The 19,839-nt window shown below is 42.7% G+C and overlaps 1 protein-coding gene across 3 annotated transcripts; it reads left to right on the top strand.

Moving 5' to 3' along the window:
• The first annotated feature begins 573 nt into the window (after positions 1-573).
• Positions 574-19,709, top strand: Znf329 (zinc finger protein 329). 3 transcript variants are annotated; one of them, XM_078032972.1, is made up of 3 exons: positions 1,397-1,551; positions 1,935-2,061; positions 17,226-19,709. In XM_078032972.1, exon 3 carries the CDS (start codon positions 17,234-17,236, stop codon positions 18,785-18,787), a length of 1,554 nt encoding a protein of 517 aa, XP_077889098.1. In that variant the 5' UTR covers positions 1,397-1,551; positions 1,935-2,061; positions 17,226-17,233; the 3' UTR covers positions 18,788-19,709. The 3 variants fall into 3 exon arrangements, 2 of the variants coding, with proteins under 2 accessions (XP_077889098.1, XP_077889097.1); XR_013431118.1 differs by lacking the exon at positions 17,226-19,709 and adding an exon at positions 6,006-6,231 and having other exon boundaries at positions 574-2,061; XM_078032971.1 differs by lacking the exon at positions 1,935-2,061 and having other exon boundaries at positions 1,438-1,551.
• Positions 19,710-19,839: the final 130 nt, after the last annotated feature.

Below are 19,839 nucleotides of genomic sequence, written 5' to 3'. Positions count from 1 at the left end.
TGATGCCCTTAAAGAAACCACTAGAGTCATCTTTCCTTTGTCCATTCCAGGGCCCATGTGGACTGGATCTATCAGGAGCTCTGCTTTATGTAAATATATTGTGTTTTGTTCCTCACCAATTATTTGAGACTCCAAGTTTCCAGGTGGCTTACACCCTCCTCAGTCCCCAACAAGATGCTGGTCATCTCCCCTGTTAATTCCTGAAAAAGGAAGGATGGGGCAGGGAGGTGCTGCACATGTGTTAGTCCCTTTTCCCCCAACAACCCAGAGTGGTGGTGAAAGGCTGTAATCACAGCAATGTGGGAGCCTGGGACTGAGGCTGGAGGATTTCAAATTCAAGCCAGCCTCAGCAACTTAGTGAAGCCCTAAACAACTTAGACCCCGCCTCACAATAAAAGGTGAAAATAAAAAAGGGCCGGGGATGTGGCTCTGTCTTAAAATGTGTCTGTGTTCAATCCCCAGTACCTAAATGAATGAATAAACAAGACACCAGAGCAGTAAAGGTTTTGTTCACAGCAGGAAGTGGACCTCTGACACTTTTAGAAGTTTCCCATTAAAAGAGAGCTAAATGTCAGGGAGTGTTGTTGCTCTGTGCTTGAAAGGATGGCTCTCCCGGCTAATCTTGGGTGAGGATCACAGTTTTTGTTCCCCAATATCTAGCTCCACCCTGAGCAGACAAGAAATGGTCTCTTGGAAGACACAGCCTCGAAGGACCAACAGAGTCCAGAGGATGCCCTACTTGGATCAAGAAATAAAGCCTCTGGAGCACTGGCTTCATCCACCTGTCAGGAGCACCCCAAACTTGCAGACAGCGGCCTGACTTCTGTGGCTCTGGACCCCATTCACCCATTTTTGAGTTTACATAAATGGAATTCTGAGCGACGCATCCTTTTGTCTTCTTGTGCTCAGTATTATATGTGTAACGTTCATCCTTTTTTTCCTTCTTTTTAGGTGGTGTTGGGGATGAACCCAAAGCCTCCGTGTGCCAGGAGTGGTCTGCCGCTGCATCCTCAGTCTTCACCCACTGTTTACATAGAGCAGTTTTTCCTTCTCACGTTCTGTTGTATAAAGACGCCAAATTCGGCTCATTGCTCTGTGCAGACATCTGGGTGCACTCCGCTCCGGGACTTTCACAGGCAGTGCTGTGAGGAGCCTCTGACCACGGGCGGAGTTTCGGTCAGGAATAGGCCCAGAGTGGAACCGCCGGGTGCGGCGCGGGCGACTCCACGACGCGCTTCAGTGGATCCTGCCCACCGCTTTCCAGCGCTCGCCCTGACTTACACCCCGCGCCCCGGCCGGCCGCCGCCCGAGGAAACACGAGAGGTCGGGGTGAGGGAGGAGGTTGAGGAGGGACTGAGTCCGCGGGGCGGGGGGGGGTGGCGTCCCCACGCACGGCGCTGACGTCGCGGGGCGGCGCGGGGTGGAAGGTCGAGAGCTCCGGCTCTCTTCCTCCACGGTGGCCGGCCGGTCGAGCCGGGACCTCTCGGGACGCGAACATCCGGGTGCCGCGCGGCGCATGCGCAGTCGCCGCGAACATGGCTGCCGCCGGCGGTGAGTTCCGCCGTGCCCCTCCACCCCTCGGTGCCTCAGTTTCCCCAGCGGGCGGCGTGGGAGGGGAGCCGCCGGGTATCTGTGTCGCGGCGTGCCGGTAGGCGGCTTTCCGCGGGTAGGGGCGCGGCGGGCCCGCCGGGGCTGGCGTGTGACCGGCGGCTGCATCTGCACGGCTTTTCCTGGGCTCCGGCCGGTGCGCCCGCGGTGGCGTCTCGCCGCGGCCTCCTGGCGCCAGGCCACCCTGGGCGCGGGCCCCCCGGAGTCCTGTGGCGGGACCTGCCTCGCCGCGTTCCTGTCGGTCCAGCGGACTTCGCGGCTGCCTCCCACGGCTCAGTGGTCTCCTCCGCGGCTCTCCGCCGCCTTGTTGACTTCCGTTTCTATAGAAACGCAGCCAGACTCTGCGGTGGACGGCCAGACTGACCCGTGCCCTTGCGCCCTGAGATAGCCGTGCCTTTCCTGGGGCCCATCCTTTTAGCCACGCGTGATCCGTCTTCTGTGCTGCACTTCAAAGTAAGTTGTAGGTGACGCTTGTCAAACACCTTCCTCTGCTTGGCATGGGTTAGAGTTCAGGATTGTTTCTAATTTTTTGAGGAAAAATTGACTTTCAGTGAAATGCCTAGATCTTCGTGGCATAGTCGGACGGATTTTGACAAAATGACCACCATGGAAAGATCCCTTATTCTTTGCCAGTTTAAAAAATGTGGTTGGTAGGAACTAGGCTTGAAAAAATTTTTTTTCAGTATAGAGAATTGAACCCAGGGCCTTGTACATGTTAGGAATGCTCCACTGAGCAGGACCCCAGCCCTAAAAATGTTTTAAGTACCATGCTTTGTTCTTCCCTCCCCTATAACAGGTAAATTATTCTTTTCTCTCTCTCTCTCTCTCTCTTTCTCTTTCTTTCTTTTTTTTTTTTTTTGGTAGGATTGAACCCAAGGGCACTTAACCACTGAACCATATCCCCATCCCTTTTTAGTACTTTTTTTTTTGTGGGGGGAGGTACCTGGGATTAAACCCAGGGGCGCTCGACCATTGAGCCACATACCCAGCCCTATTTTTTTGTATTTTATTTAGAGACAGGGTCTCAATGGGTTCCTTAGCGCCTTGCTGTTGCTGAGGTTGGCTTTGAACTTGCAACCCTCCTGCCTCAGCCTCCAGAGTGGCTCGGATTACAGACGTGCACCACCGTGCCCCACTTAGTTTTTATTTTGAGACAGGATTTTGCTTAGTTACTGAGGCTGGCTTTGAACTTGCAATTCTCCTGCCTCTGCCTCCTGAGCTGTTGGGATTACAAGTGTGCCCACTGTGCTCTGTGAATTTTACTCTTTTTCTATTGCTTGTTTTCTTTCCACACCCAGCTTTCCTGCCCCCTCCACTCCGTTCCCCTGCCCTTCCCCCCAGTCTTTTATTTTGAAAGTTTTACACCTGCAAAAAAGCTGCAGGAACAGTTTAGTGAACACTTGTAAAGTCATCCAGGTTCTCAGGTTATTAACAGTTTACCACATAAGCTTTACTTTTTTACCTTTCTAAAACACATGCACACATGTTCTCTTTTTGTGTTTTACATGTATACAGAGTTGCACAGGCTGGTGTGATACAGGTGAAAATTTATATACACTTACTTTTTTATTTTTATAATTTTTAATTTTTTAAATTTATTTTTATGTGGTGCTGAGGATTGAACCCAGGGCCTTGCACGGGTGAGGTGAGTGCTCTACCGCTGAGCCATAACCCCAGCCCCACATACACTTACTTATGTTGGCTTTATCACTGAAAGTGTATTGTGGACATCATGACACTTCACCCTGAAATATTTTCACCTGCACTTCCTAAGCACAAGAACATTCTTGAACAAAACTAAAGTGTTGTTGGGACATCCAAGTTCTGTACTATTGGTAAGCAATTTTTGTGTAATGTAAAATCTGCATTTAGTTACATTGTTTTTGTATTTGGTTTGAACTAGAATCCAGTCCAGTCCAGTCCAGGATCAATGTTAAATTTAGTTTTCATGTCTTTTTAGTTTCCTTCAATCTGTGATCTTATTGTTCTTGCTTTTTCTTTCAAGACATTAACTTTTTTTTTTTTTAAGAGCCAACTGGTTATTTTGTAGTTTGTCCTCTTAGTGTTCAATTGATATTCTCATGATTAAATTCAGGTTCTCCATCTTTCACAGGAAATTAAGTGAAGCCATACCCTTTGTGGTGCGCCACATGAGGAAGAACATGAAGCTAGTTGTGGTCAAACTTTGTCATGTGGTTAAAGACCTTTCTTCTAGGGCTCTCCACCTTTTCCCTATTATACTTATTAAATCATCCTTGGGGTAACACTTTTAGTAATTTTTTTAAAAAAATTTTTTATATGTGTTTTTAGTTTCTGATGGGTCTTTATTTTATTCGTTTATTTATATGAGGTTCTGAGAAGCAAACAATGCCTCACACATGCTAGGCATGTACTCTGCCACTAAGCCACAACCCCATCCTCAATAATTGTTATTTTTTAATTTATGGTAGGTTTTTATTCTTTTTATTTATTTTTATTATAGTTGTAGATGGACAGCATGCCTTTATTTGTTTAGTTTTTTATGCTGTGCTAAGGATAGAACCCATTGCCTCACACATAGTGGTCAGCGCTCTGCCACTGAGCTACAGCCCCAGCTCATGTTATTCATTCGTATATAGTCATATGTTTCAAATCTTTTTTATATGTTTAGTGCTTTTTGTGTATTAAGACTCTTCATCCTGGGGCTGGGGCTGTGGCTTAGCAGTAGAGTGCTTGTCTAGCACGTGCGAGGTGCTGGGTTCGATCCTTAGCACCATGTTAAAAAAAATTGAATAAATAAAATAAAGTTATCATGTCCAACTACAACTAAAAAAATTTTTAAAAAGACTCTTCATCCTGATAACTTAAGAATATTCTTTACTATATATTTTATTTTAATCATACTCAAGTTTCTTTGTGTGTGTGCATTTTTTTTTAACGAACAGTTCTTTGATCCATCTGGATTTTATGTGTGTGACAGTATATACAATTTAGATTTTGTAACTTTTTTTTCATCTGAAAAGGCAGTGAGAGAAATACATGTGTCTTAACTGAGGTATGAGGTTATGAGGCTTTTTTTTTTTTTTTTTTTTGATACTGGTCCTTAACCACGGAGTCATATCCTCACCCCTTTTTATTTTTTATTTTGAGACATAGTCTTTCTAAATTGCTTAGGGCCTTGCTAATTTGCTGAGACTGGCTTTGAACTTGCAATCCTTCTGCCTCAGCCTCCCCATTTGGAGTTTTAGGCCACTTTTACCATCTTCCAAATTAAGCACCAGAGTGTATTTGCGGCTGTTGGTCCTTCCCTTCCTTTCACTGACTGCTTAGTTACTGCAACCTAGTGAAGAACCTCAACTTTGGGAGTACATTCCAGCTCCTCCTCTTTTCTTTTTAAGGGATTGTCTTGGCTTTTTCAGGTGCTGTTCTCATTTGTGTGAATTATAGAAATGGTCTGCCCTGCTATAGTGAGATTCCTCCAGAAATTTGCATTAGGAAGGCATTGCTTTTACAGGTGGTCTGGTGAGAGTCCTCATGGTTTCAGTATTGGGCCCCTTCATCCTTTGCACCATCTCTAGCTCCCCAATAGCTCAAGTGTCCTTTCAAGTCTTCAGTATTTTCAAGACATTTTTGTTGGTTATTGTTTTAGGAAGATTTTGATTTGGGGTGTCAGTAGTTATTCAGCAAATGATTATTTACTGGGCACCTAAATTCATCTATAAATAAACAGACAGCAATCCCTGCTGTGGCAGTGCTTATGATTTAAGGCAGTTATTTCTCTTGTTGAGCTCAGGCATTTAAAAAAAAAATGATTATCCCTGAGCCTGATTTAGTGTGCATGCTTGTAATCCCAGCAACTCAGGAGGCTGAGGCAGGAGGATTGCAAGTTCCAGGTCATTCTGGCAATTTAGCAAGACCCTGCCTTAAAGTAAAAAGAAGGGCTTGGGCTATGGCTCAGTGATGGAGCACCCTTGTCTTTAATACCCAGTACCAACAACACAAAACAACCTACCCGTTTCACCAAAGAAAAAAAGAATTATATTTAACTGAGAAAAAAATATAACTTATTATTACTTTATTATTGTAGTGAGAATTTAAATTATTCTTAACAGGAATAATATGCTTTGTGGATTGATGTAGACTGCTAAATTCTTTTTTTTAAATATTTTCTAGTTGTCCATGGACCTTTGTTTATTTATAAGAGGTGCTGAGAATTGAACCCAGTGCCTCACACATGCTAGGCAAGCACTCTACCACTGAGCTAGGACCCAACCCTGGACTGCTAAATTCTAAAATAATAATTTCTATTATGTATTATGCATTTATACTCTGCCACATATGTATATGGATGCCATGTGCATATTGTTACATTATTATTACATTATTGTTATATGTATTATATCATTTAATTCTTACAGTGCTGATGAATTGGAAAGCATTAGTGTTCTCATTTTTTACCTGAGGAAACTGGGGCTTGAGAGAAGACTTGAGTTAGCAGAGCTGGCTTTTGACCCAGGACCTGTTCACATCCAGAACATGCTGCCTTGTACTCAGTTTGGCTATTTCAGAGCAGTTTTACTTAGAAGATATGAGGCAATATCTATGACTAAATGTACTATTTAATTAAATGAGTTTAGAAACTTACTAGTGTGTGGGAATCTTATTATTAAAGAAATGGTCAGATCTCTTCTCTGCAACAGGGAAGGGGCGTGAAAAACATTTCTTTTTGTGTAAAAACATAAAACAAAATTATCCATTTGTTTTAATGTGAAATCAAAAGAAAAACTAGGTGTTGGGGCCACTGTGGAGAGAAAAGATGGGACACATACACACACACACACACACACACACACACACACACAGATCAAGAGGGGTAAATGTTCTTCTCAAAATGCAAGGGCAGCTTCCCAAGCTATTGGTGAAATAGGTTAACGGAGCAAGCTGGGCTTTTATTTTGGAGAAAAAGTGGGGCTGGGGTGATACTGGCCTTGCATTTGTTGGGGCTTGCATGTTTGATCTTGCTGCTGGCAGCAAATAGGAGGCATGGAGGCTTTCTTATTAGCTTTCCTAGATGTGGGGAGAGGGCTTGAAAACTGTCAGCAAGTCAGCAATCATGGAGTAATCAGATGGGTTACTTTATTAGGTCAGGGTTAGAGTGAGTGGCAAATGATTTTGTTAAGGCATGGATTCTTTGAACAAATAAAGTAGGCATTATGGGTGGGAGATGGTGGGAGCCATGTGGATGGGCAGGTCTGCTGAGGTCTCTCAACGTCAAGTACCCAGCATTGAGTGTGAGTGGTGCTCCTGCAGGGCCTGGGACTAGGAATGAAACCCTTTAGAGCTGAGTGCCTAGAATGGTGTTCTACACAAGCTCACCACATCACTGTGAAACCATTATTTCTCTTTCGAAGTCCCAAAGTGTCAGAAATGTGCCGGGTGGGGTTCTGACCCTAATAGACTCAACACACTTTTTTTTTGAACAGCTTTATTTAGATAAAATTCACATCCCATACAGTTCACCCTTTTAAGGCATACAATTCAATTATTTTTATTATATTCACTGGCTTATATGTATCTTCCCACAGTTGATTTTGGAATATTTTCATCATTCCTGTCCCTTGCAAAAGAAAAACAATACCTGCTGGCAGTCACTGCTCATCTCCCCACCCCTCTTACCCCTTGGCAGTCACTAACCTTTCTGTCTATGCAGGTGTCTGTTCTGGGCATTTTGTATAAAACCCATAAATTTTGATTCTTAGTGTCTGGCTCTTTTTTTTTTTTTTTTTGTGATGCTGGGGATTGGACCCAGGGGTGCTCTACCACTAAGCAACTTCTCCAGCCTTTTGTTATTTTTATTTTTTGGTTTGAAAAAGTTTCTCGATAAATTGCTGAGGCCAGCCTCAGACTTGCAATCCTCCTGCCTCAACAGTTGCTGGGATTACAGGCCTATGCCACTGCATTTGACTATGTGTCTGGCTTCTTTTATTTAGCAAAATATTTTCAAGATAACATCTATATTGTGACATGTGTCTCTAGTTTGTTCATTATTATTGATGAATAGTAGACCAGATCAAATCTTTTGTTTCTGAAGTGTTCTAAGATAGACTTCAATGTTTAAAAGAAAAAAATTTGTTAAAATGGCTTGAGTTTCATCTTTTTAGGTTCCACTTTGTAAACTTCCACCCTTGTAGTTACCCATTGTGCATGTACGAGTCTTCTAGAACCATGTAGGTTAAACTGAAACAGCTGGCTGGGAGGAACTCTCTAGGACTTGTTTTCTAAAGAAAAGTATTCAGAGTATTAAAAGTATTAAACCTCCCTAGGTGTATTACAAAGTCATTCAAAAAGTAACCCAGTGAGACTTGTGAATGGAAATATGTAGTACCCAGTCAACATTCTACTTTAAAGAATAATAAATGCAGATGAGTTTTAAAAACAAGAATATTTCATTATATCACATTTTGTTTCTCCTTTTGCCAATTAATGGATGTTAAATTGTTTCTACATTTTTCATATTACAAATAATGCTGTGAACATTCATATTCAGTTTTTAAGAAATGGACCATTTTTGTTTTTTTGTGGAATAGCTACCTTAGGAGCTGATTCTGCTCATCCTAGTGAGTATGAAATGTGATCATGTTCTGTTTTGGTTCTGTTTGTTTCTCTTGGTTAGTAATGTTGGGTATATTTGGTTTATTGGCCAATTGTATATCTTCTTTCGAGAACTGCCTATTCAGATCTTTTGTCCTTTTAAAAACTTTGTTTTAGATGTAGATGGACGTAATACCTCTATTTTATTTATTTTTAGGTGGTGCTGAGGATCAAACCCAGTGTCTTCTATGTGCTAAGCAAGCGCTCCACCACTCAGCTACAACCCCAGCCCCTTGTCCATTTCTCAAATGGGTCATTTATATTTTATTGTTAAATTATAAGGTATATCTGTTCTACATATCAGTCCTTTGTCAGACATGTGGTTTGCCCACATTTTCTCCTGCTGTGTGATTTGGCTTTCACTTTCTTTCTTTCTTTCTTTTTTTTTTTTTTTTATGATGCTGGGGATTGAACCCAGGGCCTTGTGCATGCGAGGCAGGCACTATTCTTACTGAGCAATATCCCCAGCCCCTGGCTTTCACTTTCTTAATGACATTCTTTGAAGCATAAAAGCTTTTAATTTTCATGTAATGCAATTTGTTAACTTTTGAGTCTTTCTTTTTTGTTACTGTTGTTGCTTAGACTTTTGGTATTGTAGTAACTTTCCCAAAGAAATCAAAAGAAAAACTAGGTGTTAGGGCCTAGTTTTTATTTAGAATTTATGCCTGTGATCTTTTCTAAGATTTGTATTGTTTTATCTCTTTATTGATACGTATAATCCATCTTAATTTTTGTGTGATGTGCACTCTTTTTTTTTCATCAATATTTTTATTTGTTTATTTTTATGTGGTGCTGGGGATTGAACCCAGGGTTTCATGTGTTCAAGGCAGGTGCTCTACCGTTGAGCTACAACCCCAGCCCATGTTTTTTAAACATTTTTTTAGTTGGGCACAATACCTTTATTTTGTTTATTTTTTATGTGGTGCTGAGGATCGAACCCAGTGCTTTGCGTGCTAGACGAGCGCTCTACTGCTGAGCCACAACCCCAGCCCCCATTGCACTGTTTTTGATGAGTATTTTGCAGTGTGCTTCTCACCATCTTTATTTATATATATATTGATGGAACTTTATTTATTAATTTATTTATATGTGGTGCTGAGAATCGAACCCAGTGCCTCACACATGCTAGGCAAGTGCTCTTCTACTGAGCTAAAACCCCAGCCCCCTCACTATCTTTTTTTTTATGTGGTGGTGAAGATCAAACCCAGTGCCTCATATGGGCTAGGCAAGCACTCTACCACTGGGCCACTACCCCAGCCCTGCCCTTCACCATCTTGAAAGGCATTTTACAGGTAGTGTTAAATATCCATATAATTTAAAAAGTTCTAAAGCTCTAAGTTCATGCAAGGAAAGTGTTTGTTTTTAAAACACCTGTTTCTGTTTGGATATTGTCATCTAGAAGACATAGGAACAGTCAGGTGCTAGAGAATATGTGTTAATCTTCTGTAAAGTTGGATTAGATGAAGGAGCAGGTGCTGCTGGGGAACAAAACTTAAACCTCCCTAGGTATTACAAAGTCATTAAAAAAGTAACTCAGTAAGGCTGGTGAATGGAGATATGTAGTACCCAAACAGTGCAATTTGTTGACTTTTTAGGTAGATGAGGATGGTACCTCTGTGGAAACAGCTCTCAGCATATAGGACTCGAGGCATCCCAGGATGTCTTACCCACAGGACAGGGTCGGTCTCCCTGTGTCTTACCTAAGCAGCACGGTTCTCCAGCTTTGAAGTCCCACAGGGCTGAGACAATGCTCATGTGCTTTTTTTGAGGGGGGGCGGGGGTGGAACCTAGGGCTTTGTGTGTGCTAGGCAAGCACTTTACCATTGAGCCACACCACAGCCCAGCATCCTGTGTATACAAAGATTTGGATTAAACTTCTCCAGTGGTAATGGATAAGAGGACAGATTGGTTAGGGAAAGAATCAGCAATACTGGGGTCTCCAGACAAGTATGTACAGCGTCAGAGGAGGAGTAGGAAATTGAGAGCCCCCAAATATGTGAACAACATTGTGATGAGTTTTTAACAACATTATTTTTGCCATTGTATTGCCAAAAGTATATAAATGTATGGGAGGGGGCTGGGGAGTAGCTCAGTGGGAGAGCACTTGCCTAGCACATGTGAGGCACTGGGTTCGAGCTCAGCACCACATAAAATACATAAATAAAACAAAGGTATTGTGTCCACTTACAACTATTAAAAAATTTTTAAAAATAAATATGTGGGAGGGCAACAATGTAAGATATTTTTAAGACAATCTTAATTTATGAAGTTCAGTAAGATTCTTGCATGAATTGCCTTAATGTAATGCCATTATCCTTAACCTGTCCTAATGTCTTTCTATATGCTTGTGATAATTTGTTACTTCACTGTGGAACTCAGGTCCTTGTCATCTGAGAATGGCTTAGTTGCTCTAGACTGCTGAAGGAAAATGCCATAAACTGTGTGTCTTATGAACAACAAAGTTTTGTTTCTTAGAGATCTGGGGACTAGGAGGTCCAAGATCAAGGCAACAGAGGCCTTGGTGTTGGGTGAGGGCCTGCGTTCTGGGTCCTGGCCTATCCTCATGTGGTAGAAGGTGGGTAATGGAGCTCTCTGGGGCTGCTGCTTTTTTCTTTGACACAATTCATAATATAATTTCAAATGGACAAAAAAATTTGTTTTATTTACAGTACCCTAAGATAAATTGCCTTTGTGAGCTTTCTTTCCAGATCTTGAGATCTACAAGACATATCTAGAAAATTTACTATTGTGGAAAATGAAGACTGCCTGTAGTTTTTTTTTTTTTTTTCCCTTCACAAATGGCTGTAACACTATCCTTTTGGTGGTTCAGGGACTTTATTATTTTCTTTAGGCATCATTAAGTCCTGCGACTCTTACAGAATAACTTTGACGATATATAAATTCTGTCATTTTGCTAGCCAGTTCTTGGGTCCATCACTCAATTAGAACCCTTAACTCCATTCAAATTTACTTTTATTACTGAAAGGTGAGTGACTCACCTGAGATGGAGATTTAGCCAAGAGATTTATTGGGAGGCTGCCCAAAGGGAAAGAAAAGGAGAGGCAGAGAGAGAGGAGAGGAGGAGAGCAGAGAGAAAGAGAGCAAAGGAAGAGAGCAGAGAGAAAGAGAAAGAGAATAGAAGAGAGAGAGAAGAGGAAGCGGGCAGAGAGCGTGAGCTTGCAAGCTTTGGCTTAAGAAGAGTTGCCTAGGCGATGTGGTCGGTGCTGATTGGCAGGGTGACTCAGGAACAGCATGCAGATACTGTGTCCTGTGGGGATGGGTCGAGAAAACTTTTGAATTTGGTGTCCTTTGGCTTGGTGCTCTTTGGAGAGGAGAGAGAGGGATAAGGGATTCTGTGATGTTCTCGCGAGATGGAAACTTAATTTCAGTGGGGAGTCTCTCACACACCCTATAATTAGAAATCTTACAGAAGGGATTGATTTTGGATATCTAGGCCCACATTTCTATTTTAAGGCTTTAGTTTTCATGAACAGTTCTTGAAGGCCCAATTATCCCTGTCCTCCTTCCTTTCTTCCTTCCTTCCTTCCACCCAAGACACTCAACCACTGAGCCACATCCCCAGCCCTTTTAAAATATATTTTATTTAGGGCAGGATCTTGCTGAGTTGCTTAGGGCCTTGCTAATTTGCTGAGGCTGGCCTTTGAACTTGCAATCCTCCTGCCTCAGCCTCGCTAGCTGCTTGGGATTACAAGTGTGCACCTCTACGCCTGGCATCCCTGTCCATCTTGTGTCATGTCTTCATCATCTTCTAGACCTCAGCTAACTGGGCCATCTCCTACTTCTTTCTAGTATTTTATTTCTTCCAACAGTTGGAAATTGCGAGGAACTTTACTCCTGAGATAGTGGTGGTTGCCATTTTGTGTCCTTGGGGATTTTTTTTATAAGGATGTCAATCCCCCCCCCCTTTTTTTGGTACTAGGGGCATTTAACCACTGAGATAGATGCCTAGCCTTTTTATTACTTGAGATAGGGTCTTGCTAGGATGCTTAGGGCATTGCTGAATTGCTGAAGCTTAAATTTGGAATCCTCCTGCTTCAGCCTACTGTGCTGCTGGATACAGGCATGTGCTGTTGTGCTGGATGTCAGTCTCATTCCTGAGAGCTGCACCCTCATGATTCATTTGCCTCCCCCAAAGCTCTACCTTCTAATACCATAATGTTGAAGATGGGATTTCAGTATGACTTTTGGAAAGGGTGACATTCAAGTCGAGGCAAAAGATGTAGCTGAAATGGCTACTTATCATCAAGGAGTGAGAATTCATTGTGAGGACTGAGTCTGTTGAGGGCAGTATCTGGATTTGTTGTAAGCTTCCTTCTACATGAAGGAACTTCCCCTGGTGTTTTAGAACACAGTGCAGGAACCATCCGTGAATTACACGAGGATCTTCTCTCCATATAGTAGCCAGGGAGATTTAGGGTTGACATTGTAAAGTATCCATGGCTCTCCTGCGGCAATAGACTGCCCAATGCACATGACCTTTATCTCTGTTCTGTGAGGAAGATCCCTCGTAGTAGCTCCAGAGATGGACGTAACCTATTGGGAATTGAACACCTTTAACCTTTTTTGGTGTAGAACATTCTGTGGAAGGCCTTTGATGTTTCCTAATATAAATAAAGCAGGCACGGGCTCCATTTTGGCCAGAGTCTAGAAGCTTGATCCATCTGATTGGCTTACTCATCCTGCCCCTGCTTTTGAAACTACTTTCTGTGTCCTCTGTTTTTTTTCCACCATTCTATTTTTTCTAGCTTTTATTTCTCATCCAGCCTATTCCACCAAGGGGAACCCCATTTCCAACACCTACATTGGACGTGGACAAGAACCTAGTACTATGGTACCTAAGTACCCAGGTTGCTGGCCCACAGAATGGTCAAGGGTTGGTGTTATTGTGGTGTAGGGATCAAACCCTGAGCTTCACACATGCTAGGCAAGTGCTCTGCCACTGAGCTACTTCCCTGAACCAGAATCTTTTGTTTCTAAAAATTCCCTTAGAGAGGTTATATCGTCCTGTGTATGATGGCTTATCTCCTCTTTTAGACTGTACTTGTGAACCTGCCGTCAAGGTAGGGGGTGTGCTCTGGAGCCTTCATTTTCACAGGATGACCAGAGTGCAACAGGAAGGCAGTCGTGGCAGCCTCAGGAGGCACGCTGGGGGGGGAGCAGCAACTGTGAGCATGGTTCCCTGAGCAACTGGCCCCTCCATGGCATGGTTTAAAGCTGTGGACAGAGTAGGTGCCTGAGCTCGGTTTGGCTTCCAAGTGATTTAGGGTATTGCTCACCTCAGTTTGGTGTTCCTACTTAAGAGTTTTTGGGCAGGGTGTGGTGGCACACACCTGAAATCCCAGCGGTTTGAGAAGCTAATGCAGGAGGATCACAAGTTCAAGGCCTACATCAACAATTTAGTGAGGCCCTCAGCCGTTTAGTGAAACGCTGTCTCAAAATAAAAATTAAAAAGTAAGGGCTGGGGTTGTGGCTCAGTGGTAGAGCACTCACCTAGCATGTGTGAGGCACAGGGTTCGATCCTCAGCACCACATAAAAATGAAATAAAAACATTGTGTGTCCACCACAACTAATATATATACATAAATAAATAAAAAGTTCGAGAGGTGTGGATCAGTGGTTTAAAGGGTTCCTGGGTTTAATCCCTGGTCCTGCCCCTGAAAAAAACAAACAAAAATGTTTGTAGTTCAAGCTTTCATTAAATACACTTTGAATTTGAGTTAAAGAGGTCTGTTATTTAATTGGAACATCTTGACTCTGAGTTGGGGAGATCTCCTTGAATTGCTTTTTGAAAGTACTAAGGTGTAGGGAGCTGCCTTCCACTTCAGGTGGTAATATGAGCAGTTGCATTGGCAGGTATCCTCATGCTTCATGTTCTTGCATTCCTGAGAGCAATGCAGCTGTGCTATTTAGGGACTTTCCACTGTTCCTTGATCAAATCTGCGTTTCACAACAAATATTATATATGTACCACTTCTTGCACTTTCCTTATGGTCACTTCTTGCCAAAGTCTTTCCCCCACTGTTTCTCAAATGTATTTATTTTTTTATTAATTTGTTAGACATGGGCACAATATCTTTATTTTGTTTATTTTTATATGGTGCTGAGGATCGAACCCAGGGTCTCTGACGTGCGAAATGAGCACTCTACCACTGAGCCACAGCCCCTGCCCTCTCAAATTTAATAATTAATATTTTATGTCATTTGCTTTGCCATTTTTATTTATATTTTTTGAGATAGTGTCTTGCTATGATAATAGTGTTTCTATTTTGAGATGGGTCTCACTAAGTTGGCCTCAAACTTTTGATTCTGCTGCCTCGACCACTTTGTCATTTTTAAGTATGAAAAATAAAACATTACACATCAAGTCCTAATCCCCTTGAGTCCCTACTACCACAGGCAAAAATAAGTAATGTGCATTTGTTTAACCTATTTTTGTTTTTCCTCCTTGGTATATCTTGAGAAATATTTTTCTTTAAAATATCTTTTTTACTTCTGACACATAGCCATTGAACGTATTCATGGAGTGCAGTGTGACATTTCTTGCAAATCTTAATGTTGAACAGTGAGCTCAGTAACCTTCATTTTTCTCCTTTTTTTTAAGTCAAGCAATTTTAATAGGTTAATTGTAATCAGTAAAAGCACAATTAACACAAAAGACTTGAATTTCATATCTTTAACAACTTTTCATAGTCCTTACTGAAAGGGGTTGAGAAAGGGACCCATGCTTTTTTGGCTTTCTTGGTTTATGACCACGGTCAGCAAATGTTCCACGTGTGCCTAGAAGGCATCTGGCTCTGATGAGTGCGTGCTCCTTCATCCCAGTGTGATCAGGCTGGCTGTGTACATTCTCTCCTGCTTATCCCCATTCTGTTTTTTTTTTTTTTTTTGAATTTCCATTTCTGAGAGCATCTCGCTGTGGTTGTATTTAGGTTATCTCCCTGCATTCTGGGTAAGACTTTTGCTCTGTGTTTTGCTGCGTTTTCTAGGTGTTCCGTTGCCCTGTGATCCTTGCTGGATGTTTGTTTGCTTGTCAAGGGATACAGAGTCGTTCCTTGGTTGGCTTTGCCTGTTCCACCATGTTGCTTTTGTCTTCTGTGTCTTTCTGCTTTGGTATTTCTGTTATAAACTGTGCAGCAGAGTTGTTCTGTCCCATTAAGGCTGTTCACATTTACTGTTATTGGAGATATCATACTTCTAACCTTTTATTTAGCCTGTTTTAATTGTGCTCTTTGAACCCTGTATCAGCTGCTCCTGAATTGATCTGGCTTTCTTATTATTCTTCCTTCCACAAGGGTTTTTGTACTTCAGTGCTGTTGACATTTGGGGTTGGGCCATTCCCTGTTGTGAGGACCATCCTGTGCATCACAGGATATCCATCAGCGCCCCTGGCCTCTGCCCTTAGATGCTAGAAGCCCTAGTCTTGATGTCAGAAGCATTTCCAAGACTGCCAAGTGTCTTCTGAGGACAGAGCCTTCTGCAGGTGAAATCCACTACCTAGTCTGGGGATGGAGCTCAGTGATAGAGCATGTGTGAGACCCTGTGTTCAACCCCAGCACTGCCCGACACACACACCAAGCTCCCTCTGGGCTTGGAAGTTTTGAATCACGCTTACTCTTTTATTTTCGACAAGCTGTAACAGGAATCACAGAAAACTCAAGGACCTTGTCTCCATTTTCCCTTGTCAGAGGCAACAAGCCACTGCCATCCACCGCCCTCTGGCTAACCCTAAATTGTTGGCACTGCAGGCCCATCTCCCTCTCTCCCTTCTGGGTTTTTCCTGATGAATAGCACTTCACCATTCCTTTGGCTAGTGTCCTTGGAGTTCAGTTCTGTCTTTGCTTTTCTGACTCTGCCCATATCTCATTAACTCTGTGTTCCTAATTGCTATGGGGTGATCTGTGGCAGTAGTTCCCACTGTTTACTGGTGCTGTGTCTGGCCCTCTGACCATCTCCACAGGCTTGGCTGATTCACGTTTTGCTACCTGTGATTCTTGCTTGTTGAGTCTGAGATGCCTAAATGGGATTGCTGGATGGGGGTTTTGCCCATTTTGTTGTTTTGTTTCTTATGAGACATCTCTTCAGTTGCCCAGACGGGCCTGGGACTTGTGCTTCTCCTACCTCAGTGTTCTCAGTAGCTGGGATCACAAGTAGGTACTACTGTGTCAGCTTTTCATGTCTTGTTTTAACAGCTGCTACCAAATTATCCTGACAAGCTGACTGACCACTTTATATGCTTTTTGATTTCTCATGTGACCTGCATGAGTTTTGTATTGTCACATTTTTTCTTTTGCTTATGTGAAACATACATATATTGTGGTCTTAAAGTTACAGTTTGTAATTGCTCAAATATCATTGACAGAGAGAATGAGCAGGTATATTCCTTTACTCTCCAGGAAGTACTTCTTGGTAGCCTTTTTTTTTTTTTTTTTGGTACTGTTCTGTTTGAGTTTTTTTTTTTTTAATTAGATTTTGGGCATTAAATCCTTTGTCACTTTTATATTTTATAATATTTTCTCTCCATCTGCCACTTGTGTCTTTTTTTGTTTGTTTGAGGGTTTTTTTTTTTTTGTTGTTGTTGTTTATTTGTTTGGTTCAGGGCCACTTACCACTGAGCCACATCCCTGCCCTTTTATGTATCTTATTTGGAGACAGGGTCTAGCTGAGTTGCTTAAGGCCTTGCTGAGTTGCTGAGGCTAGCTTTGAACTTGTGAACCTTCTGCCTCATCCTCTCCAGCTGCTGGGATTATAGGTATGGGCCACTGCACCCTGCCTTGTGTTGTCTTTTATTGTGTGGAAATTTTAAATATTGATGTCAGATTTTTTTTCTCATTTTACCTCTCCCTTGCACAGATGTGAATTTTAAAAAGAAAACAAGTAAAAATACATATACATCTAGCCCATCACTGTTTTCTGTTTCTCTTTCAGATAGAGGTTTGTGTGCTTTACTCTGTCTTTTTCTTTTCAGCTTGGGACATGAGACTGGAAGCATCAATCCAGAATGTTCCTGAGGACCTACTATCCTGTGACACAGACATGGAAGGTCCCACAAGGGAGGCCCCTTGCTTCTCCGTTCCAAGTGGCAGTTGGGACTGTGAGAGCCACGAGAAACACTTGAGACAGTCTGCTTTAACTCAGGAGAAGCCAGTGGCTCAGGAAGTAGTCTGTGAATATCTTGGTTTTAGGGAGCATTTGAGTGCAAGTTCAGGCTGTTTGCCACCTCAGAGAGTGCCCGCCACAAACGGTTTCCATGTATGTGATTCAGATGTTGAGATTTTGGATTGTGGAAGAACGTATGGCCATTCCCTGGATGTCACTCAGTGTGGAAGAGGTCACATGAGAGAGACGCCCCATAAATACCCAGGAAATGTTAAGTCTTTCAACCATTTTACTCTCCTTGGTGACCAAAAACTGATGAAAAGGGGCAGGAAACCTTACCAAGGGAAGGATGTTGGGGATGTCTTTGCTCTGAGCTCATCTCTTCATGGAAGCAAAAGTTGTCCCATGGAGAAACCATATAAATGCACTGAATGTGGCAAATGCTTCAGACGGAACTCATCCCTTGTTTTGCATCACCGAACTCACACTGGAGAGAAACCATATGCCTGTAATGAGTGTGGAAAATCCTTCTCCAAGAACTACAACCTGATTGTGCATCAGAGGATCCATACAGGAGAGAAGCCCTATAAATGCTCTAAATGTGGAAAAGCTTTTAGTGATGGGTCAGCTCTGACACAGCACCAGAGGATCCACACAGGCGAGAGACCTTATGAGTGTCTAGAATGTGGTAAGACATTCAACCGAAACTCATCCCTGATTTTGCATCAAAGAACTCATACAGGGGAAAAGCCATATAGATGTAATGAGTGTGGGAAACCCTTTACTGACATCTCCCACCTCACTGTACATCTCAGAATCCACACTGGTGAGAAGCCCTACGAGTGTAGCAAATGTGGAAAGGCTTTCCGAGATGGGTCATACCTCACTCAGCACGAGAGGACTCATACCGGAGAGAAGCCCTTTGAGTGTTTGGAGTGTGGGAAATCCTTCAACCGCAATTCCCACCTCATTGTGCATCAAAAAATCCATTCTGGGGAGAAACCTTACGAATGTAAAGAGTGTGGGAAAACGTTCATTGAAAGTGCATACCTCATCAGGCACCAGAGGATTCATACTGGGGAGAAGCCCTATGGGTGTAATCAGTGTCAGAAACTTTTCAGGAACATTGCTGGCCTCATCCGGCACCAGAGGACTCATACTGGTGAGAAACCCTATGAGTGTAATCAGTGTGGCAAGGCTTTCAGGGATAGCTCCTGTCTGACCAAGCACCAGAGAATTCACACGAAGGAGACTCCATACCAGTGTGTAGAATGTGGAAAGTCTTTCAAGCAGAACTCTCACTTATCAGTACATCAGAGACTCCATGACAGGGAGGGTCCCAGCCAGTGTCCTCAGTGTGGGAAAATGTTCAGAAGAAGTGCATCCCTTGTCCGACATCAGAGAGCACACCCTAAAGACCAGCCTGTATAAACATAGTGGATGCTGGGCCACAATTCTCTCAGATTAGTATGATGGCACCATTCCCTGGTCAGTAGAGAAATTGATGGACAAGCCATTCCATAGCCTGTTACATCTGTTAGTGGTGAATCTCCTGGAGAAAATACTGGATGATGATAAATGGGGAAGAGTGCATCAGGAATGACTGAGCCTATGCAGAACATGGTAGTATGACACTGGAATAAAAAATGGGGGAATGTCAGCAAGACAGTTCCCAAAGAGATCCACCCCTTCACATGAGGATATTCACACTGGGAAGAGCCTGTGTGAGTCCAACAAGCAATCCCTAGGAAGAATCCTGTGAGAATGAATGTTCACTCCATGTACATGAGCACTTGGATATTAACCTGTGTGATCAGAAAGAGAAACTTTGGCAGAAGCTCATGCTGAGCTTTTGTATCAGCAAAGACACGCTGGTGAGCCATCCCCACAGTGCTCCACCTGCAGCAGCCACAGGATTGCACTTAGACTTTGATGTGTGAATGAGCCAGAGTACTGCCAGAATGCTAAGGACTCCTTAGAAGGGGAATTGGACCAAGGAGGTGCTGGTAGACAAGGAAGTCATCCCTTTTAAGACTACAACAGGCTCTTCTGTGATGGATGTCTGTTGAGGAAACATGGTCCATTGCATTGGTGTTGAAACAAGATCCCGAGCTGTTGGGTTTGAATACCCATTCCCACATGCACCATTGTTGCCCCTGGAGGCCATTTCCCATTCATTCCTTTCAGCCACTCTGAATAATTATAAAGGTTTTGTTGCTATGTTGAAAATGATTATGATGTTTCAAAAAGAAGGTGTAAGAGATTTACTGTCCTTACAGTCCACATAAAGATATGCGTGGATGTAGATTAGAAGTAGATGTTGGAGAAATAAACAAATGGCTTTGTTAGAGGATTGGAATTGTGTCTGGGCTTTTTTTCTCTGTTACAGATCATCAAAAATAATTTGATATTGACATTTTAAAAAAAGCCGAGAGGATGTGAATTTGGGGTTTCTTGGGCCTTCTTTGCTAGTGTAGCATTAG

This window comes from Ictidomys tridecemlineatus, chromosome 15 (genome assembly GCF_052094955.1).
Source record: "Ictidomys tridecemlineatus isolate mIctTri1 chromosome 15, mIctTri1.hap1, whole genome shotgun sequence".
Lineage (NCBI taxonomy): Eukaryota > Metazoa > Chordata > Mammalia > Rodentia > Sciuridae > Ictidomys > Ictidomys tridecemlineatus.
The sequence above is the reverse complement of the archived record's forward strand: the minus strand, read 5'-3'. Positions and strand labels throughout refer to the sequence as shown.